The sequence below is a fragment of the Rhipicephalus microplus genome, chromosome X, assembly GCF_043290135.1.
Source record: "Rhipicephalus microplus isolate Deutch F79 chromosome X, USDA_Rmic, whole genome shotgun sequence".
NCBI classification, from domain to species: Eukaryota; Metazoa; Arthropoda; class Arachnida; order Ixodida; family Ixodidae; genus Rhipicephalus; species Rhipicephalus microplus.
In genome coordinates, this window is record NC_134710.1 from 231,713,121 (window position 1) to 231,733,019 (window position 19,899).

Sequence of the window (19,899 nt, forward strand, 5' to 3'; positions counted from 1 at the left end):
TCCAGGGTTTCTAGTTTAGTGCCTTCCAGAAGAACTGACGAAGATGTGTTACTTTTAGGTATTGAATATGAATTTTACAGCTTTTCGCTGTATTAATTCAAGTTTATCTGTGTTAGCTTGCGTGTGCGGGTCCCAGACAGCCGATGAATATTATAGTATTGGTACTACGTACGTTTCACATGGAGTCATTTAGGTTTGTCGGATGCCTCAGCATGTGCCCATCTTAGGTAGCCTTGTATTTTCAAAGCCTTTTTTCTCAGTATAACAGACATGTTCTTTCCATCTTAACTTAGATGTGATGACACGACCAACGTGCGTATACTGTGAGACAAAGGACAAGAATCGATTGCCTAGGCTGTATTAGAATTTTAATGGATCTTTTTTGCAGGTTGTGGTAATCGCCACAGTTTATCTCGCGTTAAAGGTCATCAGTCATTTTGTGCACCAGTCTTGAATCTTAGAAAAAGAATTATTTAAAAGAACCTGGTCACTGGAAGCGTTAACTACTTTAAAGCACGCAGGCATCTGCGAAAAGCTTTAGATTTGCTGGAATATGACGGGTGGCATTATTGATATAAACCGAAAAGAGGCCCGAGGACGGATCCCTGAGGTATGCTGCATTTAAGCGGCGCGGACGGCGAGTTGATATCACCATCCGTAATATCGCGCCCGGTGAATATTACTCCCGATTTCAAAGTCTAACCTGAGATGCATTGGTTAATTAGCACTAATTAACTAATTCGTAGATAACTAAAACTACCATGAAACCTGTAAAACTCGAGAATGTGCTGTAAATTGAGGGGTCTATGTGGTACATACACCGGATGTTCGGAAACGTGCACTTCGTTGTTTTTACCAATATCCTATTGATGTGCTATACTACAGATATTTACCTCAATGAACCCTAAATATTGTTTCGCGGGGTCATAAGTGCCTTCCACAGGAATCCTCTCTTTTAACGCGCACCCTATTTCAACTTTTACCTGGCACCGTAGAGTACACCATCCCACCGCTAGATGGAGCTACGAGGGCTTGACAGCTGTCGCACCCTGAACAAAACTGCCCAGGGAACTTTTTTTTACCACGCGATTCCAACACGTTCTATACCATCATGAACTAGACATATGCCAGTACCTAAATCCCAGAAAGCAATTGAATGTCTTCAAGCACGTCTCCACGGTAGCGATTCAAATGCAGTAAAACAGCCAATATTTCCGAAAGCGCCCATAGGCGCTGTGCATTATCATTTAATAAGCTAGAGAATTCACACTATTATAACCACAATACTGTAACTCTGGCAAAAGAAAGGTTCATACAGTAGCTACTTGAAACCGTGAAAGCAATGAGAAAATCAAAAAGAGAGAGGAGTTATTATCGTTTTGCTCTACAGTCCCATAGAGTAACGTGGAGCCCCGCTCCCACTGTGCGCGGGAAATTGCGCCTCCTGCTCGTGAGCCGGAATCTTGGAGACGTACATTCTTTGAGTCAACTGTAGCCCTACATGATAACATATATATGCAAATAAAAATGAGGTAAGAATCAGGCGAATGATTTCCCTCAGTTTGTAAGGTATGTGTGTATGTATATGAGCCTTATCACGCTGTTTCCAGTGTCAGTCCATAACAACGGCAGCTGCGGATGATAGCTCTTTTGCTCAAGCAGCTCTTTCATCAGTTGACCACAGAACAAGAAATATAATAATATGTAAGGTGTTATGCACCAAAACCACATGATTACGAGGCATGCCGTATTGGAGGGCGCTGAAAATTTCAACAGCCTGGTGTTCTTTATTGTGCAATGAGATTGCATAGTACTGAGGCCACTAGCATTTCACTTCTATCAAAATGCAACAAACACGACTGAGATAACAACAGTGAATTTGAGGTCGGAACGAAAAAAAGCAGCCAGTGCAAAACACAATAGAACACACATTAAAAACAGAGGTGCATGAAATTTGCTGCAGTTGGCAAAGCTACACACCACAATGGGCTACTGTGTCGATCTGAAGTCATGTATAAATAAGCGGCTCAAAAAGTTATTACGAGGAGATGAAAGTCAAAAAACGAAAGTTATTTTCAAAATTACATATTTTTCGGTTTTACTATTTGCTCCCACAAGTTCAACTTCTCTACTTTCACGACAAAAAAAAAACTGAAAATTGTAATTAAACTTGAAGTAGGGTAAAATCGCTTTCAAGGAGCACAAGGTGGTGACTAAAAACTAATAAGAGCTCATTGTCTAGAGTCACCTGGAAATTGTCATCTGGCTGCTTGCCATCGCATTTCGCATGAGGGGTTCACTGAACCTACATGATCAAAATAACGATTGCCAAGCTTTCATGATGGCAGATATCATCTCAAACACACATCTTTTCTGCATAGATGAGCTTTCAGTAATACTTTTAAAATGTGTTTTTATCAAGATCCTTTATTGGGCAACTTCTTGAATTTAGAAGTCCGGTTTTTTGTACTTCTGACAGCTCGACTGAGATGAAATTTTGCCCACATTTTCCTTAAAATGTGAAGGGTGCAAGTATTTCCTTTAAAACCTGATATCACCTGTATAATTATACAAAGCTAAAGTAAGCAATTAGTATTTGCTGAGGATTATAAGAATTCTCACATTAAAATTTTTTTTGTCCATTAAAATGTCTCATACACACTTTCTTGGTAGTTATTTGCATTCTATAGTTAATATAGAGCAATATGGGCCATTAATGGCTCCAGAACCATAAAAGTTACCGTATTTACTCGCATAATTTGTGCACCCCTAATATTTTGTGAGCTTTACGAAAAAAAATATTTACTCCCATATTTTGCGCACCCCGACCCGGCCAAGCCAGCTCGCAGGTGCGCATTCGAAGAAGACTGTGGAGCTTAGGATTCTTTAGACAGGAGCGTGGGGCGCGTGGCCCACCAATCAGGAGAGGGCAGTCAAACGAGCTGCGAGTGCGAAGTCACTTCTTCCAAGACTTCCCACAAATTAGGGTCTCTATAATACCGTGCGCTGCTGAGGTGTTTGTCCCCCACTAATCTTTCCATCTCTAGCACCGTGTGAATATATGCTTGCATCACAGTATGGACAACTTTCGGCACCGGAGACGTGCGAGGGCTTGTTGGGCCTGTTGCACCAACTGTTCCCCTCGTTCTCTGCGTCCGCGCTGCAACACATGCTTGATTGATTTCGGAAGTTTAGGTTTCCCCACCTGTCCTTCGCGTTTTTACTGTTGTCTTGCAGTGGGCTACAGTAATTATATATACGGCAAAACTCAAGCTCGCTGTTATGAAGTTTGCCAAAGAAGACGGGAATCAAGCCACCGCCAAGCACTTCAGCGGGAAGTTCTTCAACCTGTGACGATCGACGCAATCGGTACGGAAGAAAGAGTGCATGCTTGCTGATACAAGTTTCCTGCCGTTGGAGAAGGTCTATTCAATATGAGCAAACACTTAAGTTCTCTGGTATCGCCATATTGTGGGTCCTAGTTTCTCCCGGCATTGTCGAGAAGAGCTTCAAGAAAATAGGGCATTTGAACGCGCTGAACAGAACCGAGGTCAATGCGCTTGCAAGGGCGGTGACAGTGACCGTGCCGATGATTCTCAACTCAGCGAATCCGACTAGACCGTATGTGACCAGATCCGACAGGTTAAAGTGCCCTCTAATGCAGTTAAACAAGCAAGTACACTTCGTTCGTGCTGCAGTTTATTTTATTTTCTTTAATGTATACACTTCCTGCGTTAGGACTATTGCATATTATTTCATATGCGTTCGCGAAATCCCCACATAATTTGCGCACCTCCTTCTCAAAGCCCCAGAATCGCAAAAAAAAAAGTGCGCAAATTATGCGAGTAAATTGGCAGAAAAAGTTTGTACAAAAGGAACTACACTTTACACATTTGTCATGGCATAAAATGAAAACTGTGCAATGTACTGCAAAAACAATTACATAATTAAAATCAGCATGAAAGCCTATATAACCAGTAAAAGTTTCATTGTGCTACGCTACAGGTTAACACAAATGACATATCAACTGACAAGAGTCTTTTCACATTTTGCAAATGCTTATCAACTTTATGAATTAAGCAATGAGTACGGTGCAATTAGGGAAGTCATTAGCCTATATAGACCTTGAAAGGGATGATGGTCAGTACTGTCACAAGAGAATAGGTTTCATAAGCATGATATATACCCACCTGTTTCCATTCAGAAAGCTCTCTTTTAATTTCGGATTTCTCCTGATAAGCATTCTCCAGGAGCCGCTCCAGTTCCTCGATTTTCGCCCTACAAAGCAAAGGCTGCTATTGAAAGACTGCTTCAAGACCATCTATGCCAAACATTCATAAACATTTGGCAGGTACCACTCAAAGTACTATTCTGATGTCTAATAATGCAAAAGCAACAAACCGCAGAGATCCCATGCATTATTATTCCACTGCCTCCCGCACGCATCTAGAACAGGCAGGGCAACATTCACTATGCCTGCTATCAGACACTGAATGACACTCTTTTCTGTTTGCAATATTAGACATGAAAATATATTCTGAATGATCACACTGCAGCAATAAATTAACTCAGTATTGATTACTGTTCATATACTACAAGGCAACAGCATCGTGAAAGTAATTGCACAAGGTTATGCTCAGATGCCTTTTTGGTTAGAATGTCTTTAGTGCTGGTTAGATGTTCTTAAACTGATTCTACTTACAAATATCATATTCCAAGCATCAGTCATTTGTAATACTATATGCTGGTCATGGAACCTGGAAGTTGGTTTTGTCAACCAAACGTGTCAGCTGAGTCATACAAGATTAAAAAAACCATTAGGAGGTAATTATTTTTGTAATTAATATTAGTTATCCCTCATAATGTTTGTAAGGTGTACCATGAAATACTCTCAAAGCCTCCAAAACAATACAACCTTCCCTTATATCCCAACCAAACTTTTATCATTTATAAATACAGTAGAACCTTGTCAATCAGACACTCACTTATTTGCGAATTTGGATAATTCTGACGTGATCCGGCCAGCATGTGTGCTTTTTAAAGGCTTCAAATATATACACCCACAACCCAGTTAATTCAGACCATCTTCGAACCACACCAAGTGTGAAGCACCGCAAATATGTCTCGCAAAGAAACGAACACAACATTCGCGGGCAGCCAACATGGCGGCGGTCTTACTGAAAAGTGTGGCTGCCATCCACAATCACATTGCTGGTACATAATAAGGCATGGGTTAAGAGCATGTTTCACCTTAAGACACGGAGGTCTTAAACTGTAGTCACATTGTAAATTCATAAAAAATGAAAACTGCATCTTACAATGCTGTTATGTAAAATAAGAGCTGCATTTATTTACTAGTCAATAAAATGAAAGTGCACCGATGTAACAACTGTTTCTTTGTTGTTTTTATAATACTTTTAATAATTCAGCATTCAGTTCATTAGGACAATTTTTCTGGTCTCGTGACATTAGAATTAGCAAGCTTTAACTGTACTGTTGATGGTCTGTGATGTTGAGGCAGTCAGAAAAATTGGCATGTACTGCGAAATATTTTATCTCTGACAGTTGCTTTGGTACTTTACAATGGATACTTAGAACAGTGCCACTGCTAGCCTCTACAGGAGCTGCTTAACTGCGATATACAGGGAGTATGAAAAGAAATGTGAACAGTGAGTCACACTGTTTTCATCACGCTCTCAACTTGGGCTTTTCCTTGCCAACTGTGTCCAGAAATGGCCAAACAGAGTCGTGTCTACAATGAGGACAATAGGTCACGAAAGGTTAGTTAGGATCATTGTTAGCCAAATAAATTTGTAAAAAAGTAGTCAATGACAAATTTTGTATGATGCTTCAGTGAAGTTGAAGAAGATGCAGTCGGCTAAGAAACCATCATCCAGAATAATACATAGCTTATACAAAAAGGTTGCTAGCTGAGTGTCACACAAGTTGAAAAAAGTTAAGATTCAAGAAAGTAATTATACGAAAGGAGGTGTTCTAACAATTTGACACAGTATGCTAGTTAAGTAAAATAGGTGGGTGGTTTAGAGAAAATCCTTGCTACCAGATTGTCAAAATGGAGTCACTGTAACGTGTGAGCGTGTACATGCGTGCGCGTGTTAACGACTGTACTATACAGCCAGGGTTTTCCCCCAAGGTGGGCAGAGGTGGGAATGCTGCCCACCATTCTACTTCACCACCTATCGCACCACCTGAACCCTTTGAAAGAAGCCACTGAGAAACCAATAAACAGCAATTGGGTGTGCGCAATGCCAAATAGCCATGTCTTGCACTTCCTGGTCATGTAACAAGAAGTCTCTAGGGTGTTTAATTAAAATAGTGTAGCGCTACATTTGATGCGAACAGAACAGAGAAGAGCACGACAGAACGGGTGCTGTCATGTTCTTTTATATTTTAATTAAGGATGTATCTCTAATTAGCCCTGCAATATGTTTTATTAGGTCAACAGGTACTGTTATGGTTTCCAAGACTGTCAATACCCGTGCCAGCGCAAATACATGAGCTTTGCTTTCTTTTTTTTTTTTGAACATGACAGATACCCTGAACTCAGGACCAGAAATAAAATGTGGATGTGTGTGGCAAACAGGAAGTTTTAAAGCACGGAATTCTTAATATTTGATACAGCCCTAAAGCTCGCTCCTAAAATATCCACTGGAGTCCATGTTTTATATATCTATAATATGCTCCCAGGTTCACATGAACAGATATAAAAAATAAAGTGTACTAGAGGACAACTGCCATGGTAGCTCAATTGACAGAGCACCAAACATATTATTTAAAGGTTGCAGGACCAGTCTCTGCATGAAGCAAGGTGGCTTGGTTGTCTGTTGGTTCCCATTAAATGCTGTGCCTAACAGAAAAAACAAGCCCTTCTTCTGCTTATTTCGTTACATATACAGGCACCCCAGCTATTTTTAGCCAGAGTTTAAATACATGGTGACATAACTCTTGAAGATGTAACTGACTTCATGTTGACTTTTTCACAGAATAAGTCACCCTAATTCTTGTTTTCTTTATATTTACATAACAAAATATTTTTTATTAACAAACTTTTCAAGCAATAAGCTGGGCAACAAATTCAAGTGAGAAAGTTGCAGATTTGCTTGCAAAACTGTAGAAAGCTGCAGTTTTGAAACACATAATGCGAATATATCACTCACAAAAAAGCACATGCTTCTCATAAAAAAAGAAAGCTAAACATGCAGCACATTGCAATTTCTGACTAAGGCAAAAAATAAAGGAAGTTAAAACAAAAATATATAAACCATAAGTCATGAAAGATTAGCATTTTAAAATCAAGAAAAAAACTGTTCTATAGTAATTCTTCCAAACCAGTAACATATAAATTATTTATCCCCGAAATTATTTAGCGCAGGTTCAGATCCTGCCGGTGCAAGTAACATTTTCGTACACTTTTCTTTTTTCTAATTTACATTGCAAATACTTCTAATAACATCCCCTTTACTTTCCTGGCTTATTGTCTGTTCTCACTAATAGCGCAACACAGTTTCACTTGGTTGCCCAAAGTTTGAAGCGCCCTCTAAGCAACACATTTTTTTTTGCACTACGTAACCGCAATAACTACCTCTCATATTGACATATGCTTGAACAATTTTTTTTTCAGCATGATCGGAGATGGTCGAAAATTGACCTGGTACACTTGATATAGACTATCTCGGTGTGTGCATGCAATAATTCCAAATAACAGCTGTTGGAAGTTCAGCACTTTCTCACATATTTTCGCACTACAGCTTGTACAAGAAAATTGGTATTCTATGTTTTCCTCCAGTAATACATGAAGATTGAATTTTGAATTAATACAACACGAACAACAACCAGTTTGGAACGGAATAGCTTCCATCACAATATGACACTGATGAATGAAATGCAATAGAACAGGCATGTGCAGAAAAATATGGTCATTTCATGTTACCAAACCCTGTTCTGAGTGAAGTCTGAGAGTGACATAATGAAACTGCTGTTCAAATAAGTCTAGAAAATCCATTCTTGTTTCCTGGTATACAGTCATGATTACAGATTATTGCGATATGCTGGCTTACTTTGAAGCCCTGTCAGTTAAAAATGTTGCTCCCAAAATGCACACAAAATAATTGATATTTTGCAAACTATACACTACACTAGAAAATTAATTGCATATTTGAAATCTGCACACAAATATATATCAAATATACATATTCTCCACAAGTTTCATCACATTTTATCAAGAATTGGAAAAAAATTGAGGAGCAGGGTTTTCTCTTGAAATGCACTGCAATACTCAATTTACAATGAAATAATGTCACTATTAGTCCTTGACACTTCGCAAATGATGTGCCACAAAAATCTTTGAAATCCGTCAGTTACGAGCACAGTTACAGATACTTGTTGCACACTTCAAGCTCTTTTTCTCTCATTTCATGTTAGCAAGCACGCTGAGAATTTATCTAGGGTGGGGGACGACATGTGGCCAAGGTGTGACTTATCATCAGCACACACCATGCATGCCTTTTTTTTTATACTTTTTCTATGAACACTTGATTTTTGTCGGTGTGATCATGAGCCTAAGTACGGCCATGTGGCAACATCCTACAGTGGCCCCGTTAATTACACAGCTCATGATGCTGAAATCAGCCAAGTGCCATGAACATGGATATATGGTGCAGAAATTTAGGTGTATGGCATCATTTGTAGAGAAAACAAGCGGCGATTTCAAGCTGACTGAGAATTGACTGTAAATTCTAGGCCCCATGCTGCACCATAATGTTTCCCTGTAACTCTGCTCGTACTAGACAAATTATAAAACTTTGTTCAGCATGTGACTTGTAAAGCGCCAAGCACTGCAAAAAGTGTTACAGGGTGCCTCTAATTCTTTTCGCATCGCACCTACAGGGCATCAATAGCTAGCTATGGATAGTTTAAATTGCCACTTTTGAGATATTCGATGCTGTTCACAGACACAACGCACTATCCATTTTGAAAGAGAAGAACTATCGTTTTCTTTTTTTCATATTTTGTTTTTCTACCATGTGGCCTTGATTTTTGAGCAAAGTCCAAAGTCTAAGTGAATGGCAAAGATGGCCACCGATATGCTTTAAAAGATTGCAAATATTGGTTTTCCAGTGTTTGTAGCTGACTTTATCGATTTATTGAGCTGTAGCGAGTCTGGAGAAGCTGCTTTTCAGTTGGACTTTGAGAGCAACAACCATGCAAACCAGGTCAGAACACCGGTAAGCATCGTTCTGCTTCAGGCCATTTCAATTCACATTTAGCACCAGGCTGCCAGGTGAAAAATATAAGAAATGCAGGTGTGACTAGAAAACTAAGCAGAAAACAAAGGTTGCGTCACTCTGTTATGCTTTGCATGAAGGAACTGCTTTGCTGCATGAAATCCTCAACAATAGTGCCTACAGTAAAATATTTGTTGGTTCTATTCCGATGAGAAAAAATTAAATTTTCTAGAGATTGGGCTCATTACCATTACACTGCAGTACATTTGTATATTTCACAATTTGTCTTGCAAATTGTTTTCTTAGTAGATAGAAGCATGCAGTTACAAACTCAGTGTCCAGCTACCTTGAATTTGGCAATTTATTGTGCTCGTATAGCACACATTAAGTTAGTAAAGCTTGCATGCATGAAAAGTTCATTCAATTTTCTTTTTGTGCATGTGTGACGAAGTATTAGATGCAGTAAACTCCTCAACAATAAAAATAAATAAATAAAAAAATGTGCACCTTTTAAAAACACCAGTTTTCCTAATAATACACAAGGAGTTGAAAAATTCCCACGCTTAAACAAAACTAGCATGCTTTATTCAGCCAAAGTTGGACAAAAAAAAAGATTAATGAAACGGAAAAGTTCCTCTGACTTACCTGCATGTGCCAAAATGAGTATCTCTTTCTTTAAGTGTATCCAATATTTTCTGTATTTCCGCATCAATCATCTTGCGCTGAAGCAAAATGAAGAAAAAGGTTTGAAGAAAAAAGTACTAAAACTGTAAGGCATTTATTACTTGCTATCAACCGTAATTACTAATGTGGACAGTTGAGATTTTCATAATATTAATACAAACAACACCAATTTTGAAGAGATCTGTACCAGGTTATCACAAAAAGTGATGCCAATTTTAATTTGTTGTTTCATTAAGCACAGTATGACAAAATAATTCAGGCTAATTTTCTAACTTAGAATATCGTGGACCTGTCTACTGATGCGACTAAATTTTTGCTTGCAGGTTTTCGTAGGTAATTTTGGATATTTTTTGTAGGTTCGATGAATAATCTGGTGCTTTGTGTGCCAAAAGCACATGATAATGAAACACACCATAGTGGGGAGTCCTGCATTATTTTATCATCTGAGATTCTTTAAGTTTAGGAATTACAACTATTCAAATGCTTTGAATATTGAAACGAATATTACAGTTTTCGAATTTCTTTGATTCATATCTAAATTATTGAAAACTTCAAAGTATAGATGCATTTTATTCCACATGTAACTCCTTGCAAAAGTGGTTTCACTGCAGAGAAGAGGTGCTAAGCTGTAAAAACACTTATCCAAGTGTTAATTCGCATGTAACCCTTTGTAAAGATGGTTTCACTGCAATGAAGAAGTGCTGAGCCATGAAAACACCTATCAAAAAGAAATCCACACTTTCGCGAAGCCCCACTTCAAGGTTAAATGAACATAATGCCCTCACATCGATTCATCGTTTTTTAAGTTTAAGAGCTTGTCATATATGCTCTAAGCTTCAGTAAACTTGTAAACAAAACATATTTTACGGATTATCCCTTGCATTCTACCAAAAGTCGAATCCTACAGTTATTCAAAGTTGTTTCCACTTCCTCTGAGTTGATAAAATGACATTTTCACAGGCCTTCTTTCCATTCTTTAAAAAACTATTGGTCAGGTTAGTTAGGTCATGACCAATATGCCCATGTGTTCTTATATGTCGCATATATAAAAAAGGGCAATTTTGAATCGAATTTCATTTAAAACTATTCGACGAAAATCACTATTCACTGCAAGTTCGCTTCGCACCTAGATTCACTATTCACACAAGCCTATTTAGGTGTGCTGAAATAACACAGTACGCGGATGTCTAACATTTTGTCTCCATGAAAATGAAACGGATGTAACTGGGATCGAACCCATACTTACTCACAATGTACATTTCTGATGCTAATAAAGAAACATTGATTGATTGATTGAAAAACCCAAGGCTTTCAGGTCAGCAGCCGAGCGCCATAACAAAAGCACTACCACAGCAGCAAGAGCAGACTACCGTAAAATACCAAGCAAGCACCCCTACCTGAGAAAGATTTGATCTATGCACCAACGATCAAGCATGCACCCCTCCTCCCTTCCTGCTATTTTTTTTTACCTGTTCACCACAGAATCCTGCTGCAGTGGTCCCTAGGAACCCAAGTTTCGGGAGGCTTTAATGTGTGCATTATTTTTTAGAACACTCACAATAGGGTGTCAAAGGGTTGCATTCCCAATTGTCACTAATAGTCGAAACATTTGAAGGTCTTTTGCCCCTGGCCATAATGCATGATGTTTCACATGAAGACTCCCTCCGATTTTGTAACAACAGTGAATACATGTGTGTTGAATAAAGCATTCCATTAAAGCACAGGTGTGCGCTCTTCTGAGACTTCTGGTGCCATCTTGAATGTCAATCCGTGACCGAGTATGGGCCCCCCCTCTAAATCTTGTCCAATTATTTTTCACCAAGGGAGAAAAAAAGAGCGAGACGGGGGAGGGGGGGGGGAGGATGCTTGCTTGGAATTTTACGGTAACTGGAAGGATAAGGTGCCCTTAAGCACCCTACATCCACTAGGAGTCCCCACTTTATCACAGTGTAATATGTGCCACCATGTGGCCTTTCCCTTCGTGGTTTGTAGGATGATCTGATGTTACGGTGATATTTGCCTGTGTGCAGTCAGAATGCTTCTCTGTAATAGCACAATACATCATCAAGTGAAGGCCATGCAAATTAGAGCACATTTATTGCAGGAAAGATTGTCTGTCCAATGCAGGAAGAGAAGAATCAGCATGGTGAAATTCATTAACGGAAGTGAACATTACCTCATTAGCAACAAAATTGGTTTTGGGACGTTAAACCCCACATATCAATCAATCATTAGCAACAGAACTCACCATAGTAGCTTAGCTGCTATGACTGCTACACTGCTAAGCACAAGGACAAGGGTTTGATTCCTTGCCATGAAAATGTATTCCAATGGTGCCAAAATGCAGAAACTCCTTTGTACATTAATTTAGATACATGCTGAAGAACACCAGCTGGTCAAGATTAACCCAGAATCCCTCCTGTCACTCCCAAAAGTCATATCGTGATTTGTGCATGCAAAACCCCGCAATCTAAATAAACATTTTAGGAGTATAAATAAAAAGAGTGGAGGGGGGCATCGCGTAATATGAGGACACTTGAAATGGCATGAAAACTATGGCCCCCACTCTTTTGTCATAGGCAGTGATGCGGATTGATTGTAGCCATTTTGGTGCCGTTTTCAGAGCACATAAAACTCTGCACTGGAGCAGCAAATGAGTCTTGTGGAGCATTCACCAGTCCCACAATTCTGATCCTTAATATTTGTCTCTAATATGGAGAAGTGTAACCATGTTTAATGAAATTTATATATGCACACAAGAATGTACACTTATGAAATTTCTGAACATGATATAGTGCTAAAGCAGTTCATTGAGATGTACCTTGTTTTAGCAAGTAGAGAAAGGCACTATCAGCACACTATGTAGATTGCTATGTAGTTTGAATGATGCATAGTGAGGAAAGCAGAGGGGCACCAAATAACGCACGGCAGTTCTGTGTGGAAGCCAGAAAGATGGAGGACAGTTTATGAATGAGAAAAATTCTTATACACTCACTTCTACCACAAAGCTACAAACCATACGTGACTAGGATCAAGACAAATTTTCTTGGATGACCCACATCCAAGTGGGAGCAGATTTAGCTCATATGGTAAAGCAACTATGCCAGAGTACAATTGGTCTCAGGTACAAATTCCACACCAGCATAAATTTTTATTTACCTCTGAAGCTTTCTATTTAAGCAAATCACATGAGTTTTCTTACTAGCTTTATGCTCCCACTAGGTGAATGATAATTTTGCCTTTTTATAAGCATTCCTCCACTTTTAGGGCTTCTGCAGAACTGATTTGCCAGTTTATGGCCACACATCACACAATGTACTTCTTTGTCAGATACACTTAGTTACTTCTGCTTTACCTCACAAGTTTAACATCACTCAGTTTGTAGGGTCTTGATTTTTTTCTTTTTTTTTTCACTGTATCAACCAGTTTACAAAAGGATCATATGACACTGTGTGCAAAAAGATGAATTCCCAAAGGCCATTTCCATGAAGTGTGCTGAAAAACTGTTCAAGGCAGTATTGATCAAGCACAAAAAAACTTACCATATCGGTGTACTGTAGATTAACATCAGGGTCGTCTTCGATGGGTTTAGAGTGGCCTTGTCTAGCCAGAAAGTACAGTCTTAATCGGAGGTGCAAATTGTCCCGTCGTAGCGAAATTATGTGCTGTAATCATATAGATGCAATAAGAGAAAAATAATCAATTTTTGTCAATTAGAAACAGACGTCCTTTCCCAGGCAACAAGTATAAAACTCCAATGACACTGCTAAAAAAATGCTTCTCAGGACTCAAAAGTAAACATATCAGCACTTAATATCTTCAATTGATGCAAGACACACATTTCAACAAAATACTGTACACTGTACACAAGAACAGGTGCTTGTTGTATGCAATGTTCATACAGGTTTAAGAGCCCCAAATTAAAGGGCATTCAAGAAATTTCAAGACTGTAAAGAATTTTTTAAGCGTGCAAAGTAGCTTCCCATGCTCCTTTACTACAGCAACATTTCCATAACACTTTCGATAGTTCAATATTATGTTGCCTTTCTGGGACTTCCTTAAGCAGTATTTGGCGATGTTCATGAGTTTCTCTATAAATGAACAGTGGCGTGAGTCGAATCAACCTTCATTTATTACTTGCTTGACAGAACGAGAGATGAAACCAAAATAAATGTACACTTTTGGCATGAAGTTCTCATAGGATAATCCAAGAGATAAAATGCGGAAGGCATAGGCAAATTGATGTGCAGGAAGTAAAATAAACAAAAGGATGAGGCCAAACAAACGATGTGTGAAACAGAGAAAAGAAACAAGCACCAAATACTGGTATCTCCTCTCCCACTGTGGGTTTTTGCAGTCCTGCACAAGCACTTGTTGAAGCTTTAAATTATTATGCAGTTCACCCCAGATATATAAAACATGGATATATAGATTTACTGTATCAATAAACAACAGCAATACCCCCTGAAAATCCCATGCAACCGCATACCACTGCACCACCTGTGTGTATCGAGAAAGCTGACCTTCACTTTCAATATTGGTGCTGTACCTCCGCAAGTGAACTACTTCAAGCAGTGCTGTAATTACATCACCAGCTGCATTTCTACTGACAAAATGCAATATAAATGAGGCATTGAAGGAGTAAGATGCAAGTTTCCAAATATAAAGCAAGGAACTGTTTGCATTTCATAATGATGGCTTTGCATTATTGTGCTTCACTGTAGCACGGTAAAGCACACAGAGTGATAAGAACAGCCAAGCAGTTAAACATGAATGTTCTTGTGTTTTATGTCCATAATACTTGATTTATCAATATATGCAATTAATCTGCAACCTTTTCCAGATGCGATACTTTCAAGTTTAAACATATTGTGACCTTTGCCTATAATACTGCCTGGCAGGAAACTACCGGAATGACGCCGTTTAGTTCAATACACGGGCGTGAAGTCACTACAACGTTGAACGCTATGCTGCCGCACGAGTGTGACGACACTCACGCTGACGCCGAAGAATTTGGTCAGCGTGCCGAAGAAGCCCGACAGCTAGCCCCTGTGCGTATTTGTCACCAGTAACACAAAGATGCGAAACGATACGACCTACGACATCAATTGGTAACCTACAAAACAGGCGACAAGGTATGGGTCTGGATCCCAATACGTCAACGCGGACTTTCAGAGAAGCTATTACGACGATACTTCGGCCCATATCGAGTCACCCGACGATTGAATGATATCAACTACGAAGTTATTCCCGACGGCGATTGCAGTTCCAGTCGCCGAAACCGCTCACCCGAGATTGTGCATGTCATCTGGATGAAACCCTACTTGTCCAGCTAACTCTCGTTTGTCCTGTGGGTGTCGGTGCATATGTGCGTTTTTTTTAGTAGAGCGCTTTGGCTGCACATCGGGACGATGCCATTTTTAGAAAGAGGCAAATGTCACGTGTGTCCCGCGAAAAAGACGAAGGCGACAGCGGATACGCGCATCTGCACGCTTTTATGCAGAACGCAACAACGAGAAAGACGAGGAACTCTCTGGCGCGCGCGGTTAATAAAAAGACCAACCCGCTGCTGTTTTCTCAGCGTCTTCTAATACGACCTCTGTCTTCACGTCGCGACAATATTATTTCGAAAATTGAGAGTCTGCCAATTTTATGCTGACCTACCATATAGAGGGGGTGGGTAAGATAACCATGAAACCTCTTTCATGAAATTCAGAGGTTTTCAAAAAAAAATTTTTCATTGACTTCCAATGGTTTTGAAAACACAATTTTCAACTTCAAGGGTTTATAAGGCCTACGAGGACCTGTACACATTCTGTGTGTCTGGCAAGAAATGGCAATAGTAAAAGGCGATTAACCCTTTACTGCCTGTTGTTTCAAATCCGTGACATACCTAAAAATTTTGAGCAAGCAAGTCATGCATGGAATGCGTGCCGCCTTTAATGCCGGCTGTCAAGTACTCACGAGGAACGTAGCTTTCAGCATAAAAAATCTAGTGCTATCTTGTACAATGCATTTTACACTAGAACCAATTGTTTTGTAGCTGATGGCAAAGAGCACGAAGAGCGTACTTCCACGTTTATTCTCGTCTGGCTGATGCAAGTTTTATCTTCAATGATTGTGTTTGTTTACTGTCTACGCGCTCAAGACATCACACACGACATGTTGGGCGATTTTGAAGCACGTTTTTTATTGCAAGGTCCTCGTTTTTCTGGTATGTGGAGAATTGCTGACATACATAAAAGTATGCATTAAAGGTGCATTTTTGATAATTAAAAGTGGAATTATTCAAAGGTGGCTATTTAAAGCTAAAAAATGGAAATGATTTTTCTTTTTTTGGCAGTTTCCTAATTCAGGCATTAAAGGATTAAGAAAAAAAACTATTTAAAAAAGACATGACCAGTTTCCATCACAGAATATGGCAATTATCTTGATTGGCCACAATCATCCCCCCACTCAAGCATACACCTACTTCAAAAACAAATATACTAATGAAAAGGAGGGGAGAAAGGAACAGTGTTTGTCTTACAGCTCACTCAACACACAATAATATTGTGGTTTTTTTTTACCATAATACCTAGTGATCCAATGAATTTGCATGTACTATGCTCATCTATATTAAAGATGTACTGAGGTGCTGCTACACTAAGAAAATATTAATACAGATAGAATGTCATTGTGGATAAAGCAACATTTGCCTAACAGTATACAGACAAAATGTTTCAAACTGAAGCCTGTCCACAGAATTATATTGACACCAGTATTAGATTTCGATGTTCGAAATGGGAGAGCAAGCTGCAACAGTGCTGCGCATCCCCACCACTAACTGTACCAGGAACAGTGTCTATTTGTGACTCCAAGATCTCTCAAATATTCCCAACATCTTTTACAGCCCTGCACATGGCTAACAGCTGACCAAAATAGGTACCTAGAAGGGTTACTGACACAAAATTTCGTGGCTGAGATAGCCTGCAGGATCGATTCCCATGAACATACGTATATTATTTCCAAAGTATCAGCAGCAAATATAGTTTGGAAGGTATTTTACAGCAATTTCGAAGTCTGGATTATGAAGCTGTTGACACAATCAAAAAGGACCCCATGGGGGCCCTTTTGATTGTGTTTTGATTGGATGCCCCCTTACTTCACTGACATCACCACATTGCAGTCAATAAAACAAGTTGTAATAACATCATGGCTGCCATTTTCCTTTTGCCACATTTTTTCCAGCAGTATACTTCTCGGAGGCTGGTCGCGAGTGCGTGGCCTTGGCGTACGCATTGAAAATTTGTGTTTGGCGACACTGCAGTCCCATTTCTTATTCGAAAACGCTTCTTGATGCAGACCGTGCAGAAGTGTGCCACACTTCTGTGTGCTGACGTGGTCAAGAGCTGCAAACGCTAGGCGGCAATAGTTACACCTGGCGGCTTATCATTTTTGGAGCTCTCAAACCGAAACTGAAACTAGTCAGTAATGAGGGGACTGTAAATAATTATCTGTCACATGCTGTAGCAAATGAAGTGCGGTGCTATGACTAACAGGCCCCCCAAAGCACATTGCAGGAAAAAAAAAAAAATGAGGCCGCAGTTTTTGTGTCAGTACCCCTTTAAAGGGGCCCTCCACTATTGAAGCACCTATTTTTTATTTATGATTTGCGTAGACAAACAGATGGAGATAATTTCAGCAGAAGTCTAAGCACTGATATCAAATGACTCAGTATTTTAATCATAGGATAAAGTCACTACATCACTGCCAACCATATCCTCACGTAGTGGTGCTCACCAGAGCTTCGGGGGCAGAAATGACGCCGGAAGATTGCCGCCATATCATTGAATAAATGTAACGTTAGAAAAAATCGTGGTATAGGATCAAAACTGAGGTTACTAATCTGTTTCATTTTTCTTTTCTGTGCTTTTTCATCGAACCCTGAACAGACGGGGCCACAACAAAAAAGATCACTGGAACTACAAAGCACGACAAAGGCTGTGTTCCAATACTCACCGTAGACGGCTAAATAGACAGCTAAATGGACGGCAGCCATTTTACGTCCCATTCCTATTCTCACGTAGCCAGCAAAGTAGACAGCTCCGAGAAGACCACATCGTAGACAAATACGATGCAGGCTACTTTGCTGCCTAAACAAGATGGCGGCTCAGCAAATCGCTCAAATAGATTGAATCTCGCTGAAATGGTCGTCTGCACACAAGCAGATGCTTCTCCAGACGTTCAATGTAACGTTAAATTTTTTTTAGATTTCAACACGAAATAAACCAGAAAACACAACTATTATGTTCGTTCATTTAAGACTTCTCTTCTCAACGCAAGGTGGCGCCTTGTCGCGTAAAAGCTGTCTAAATTTAAACGTGTTCCAATTCTCGACAGTATGGGCTCGGTGCGGTCTTCTAAGCAGTCTGCATAGACTGTCTACGTGCTGTCTAAAAATTGGAACACAGCCAGAGACGTTGGCTGCCATTCGCCACTGAAATTACGGCTTGCCAGGGTCGGATGTCCATATGAAAAACCTCTGTCTTTCTTCCCTCTTCTTGCTTTTGGGAGTTTGCAAGCTGTCTCTTTCGGCACATGTGCTGTTCAAGGGGTGCAGAGCACTATTGTTGTTCATCGGGCAGCTCGTCGAACAATGCGCGAAGGGTCAACAGTACTTCACTGTCCTGGTCATTTCACAAGTTCCTTTCTCAGAATAAAAGGAGCGAGTGACTTGGAATGTTGTAAAAAAAAAAAAGCAGAAAATACCTCGCTTTGACACACTAGCTCCTGCTCACATTCTGGTAAGCCAGGTGTCCGACACCACGTTTGTTACTGCGGCAACAAGGTCAACATTACTTTGAAAAAAAGAAAAACAAGCAACAAAGGGGTGTGAGCTTCCCCTACGTAGGTGCTTCCAGCTTATTTCATTAAAAGCCTTCCGACGTCATGGGCGAGTGAAATGTGGTGAAGTGAACCCGCAAAAATTGATCTGAGTGTTGGCATTTTTTTTCTTGTACTTTGATTTTTAAAGTTGAATAACTTCAGACTGCGTGCTATTATCCCTGCCGTTCTTGCTGCATTACTTGGTTTCTACTTCAGCTTATACAACCCACGAATAAAACATGGGGAGGGGGGCTTGAATAATGTTGGAGGGCCCCTTTAAGCTACAAATGGTACAGTTTATACAGTTTTAGCATAACTTGGTGTTCGGTTATGCAAGATCACCTGCACATGTTTTATTAGTTCACACAAGCATAATGTTATGATGTTGGGACTGAACTTTGATTGCATTATGCTAGTGGTATTCAGCAACATTTTCCAAGTAAATTGGCTGTGAATCGTAATAGATATTGGGGTCAAATATCAATGTGCAGTTGCATGCACTATTTTAAAGACTACGGGAGTGCATAATAAGCTGAATCGTTGCACCTTCTGGCAGTTTTACTGCAAACTTTAGAAGTGTGTACAGTGCAGCCACATCCATTTCAACCTGCCAATCTGATTCTTATACGCCTAATGTGTACTGACAAAAGCGCCATAGGTGGCAGACTTATTCATTACTCTCGTGAAAGTAAGCAGATGGCCGCCATAGTTACCTTCATCATTGTAGGTGTGTTTCCGCGTTATTAATGTTTCCGAAGTGAAGTAACATTCATCATACCTGTGGTGTCTGAAACTTGGAGATGTTGAATAACAATAGCTGTCATGTGGGGTGCTCATATACCAACAAAAAACCGCCAGGCCTGTGCGGAACGCGCAGCACAGTCACAGCAAAAGCTGAAAGATCGGCCTTTCAGAGCCTTTTATAAGCATTCTTTGGGTAACTGTTAAAGCACACTTGCTCGGTACCCACTATGCCATAAATAATCATAATTTTTCTGTAGTAGGCTGCCATTCACTATGCCATCCTTCATCATTTTTCGTAGAAGCGTGGTATTCGCTACACACTTGCTAAAATTGTTGTCTAATTTTTTTTATGTAGTGG

The 19,899-nt window shown here is 39.8% G+C and overlaps 1 protein-coding gene across 9 annotated transcripts in view; it reads right to left on the bottom strand.

Moving 5' to 3' along the window:
- The window catches only part of LOC119187874 (uncharacterized), a 244,152-nt gene that overhangs the window by 188,054 nt on the left and 36,199 nt on the right, over nucleotides 1–19,899 (bottom strand). For 8 of the 9 annotated variants that reach the window (XM_075878776.1, XM_037435978.2, XM_075878780.1 and 5 more), the window contains 3 exons: nucleotides 13,472–13,594; nucleotides 9,891–9,967; nucleotides 4,191–4,278 (listed from right to left, as the gene is read on the bottom strand). In XM_075878776.1, coding sequence (XP_075734891.1) covers nucleotides 4,191–4,278; nucleotides 9,891–9,967; nucleotides 13,472–13,594 — 288 coding nt within the window. Of the gene's footprint in view, nucleotides 1–4,190; nucleotides 4,279–9,890; nucleotides 9,968–13,471; nucleotides 13,595–15,218; nucleotides 18,832–19,899 lie in introns of those variants that run through there. The other variant, XM_075878779.1, reaches the window with a different exon arrangement.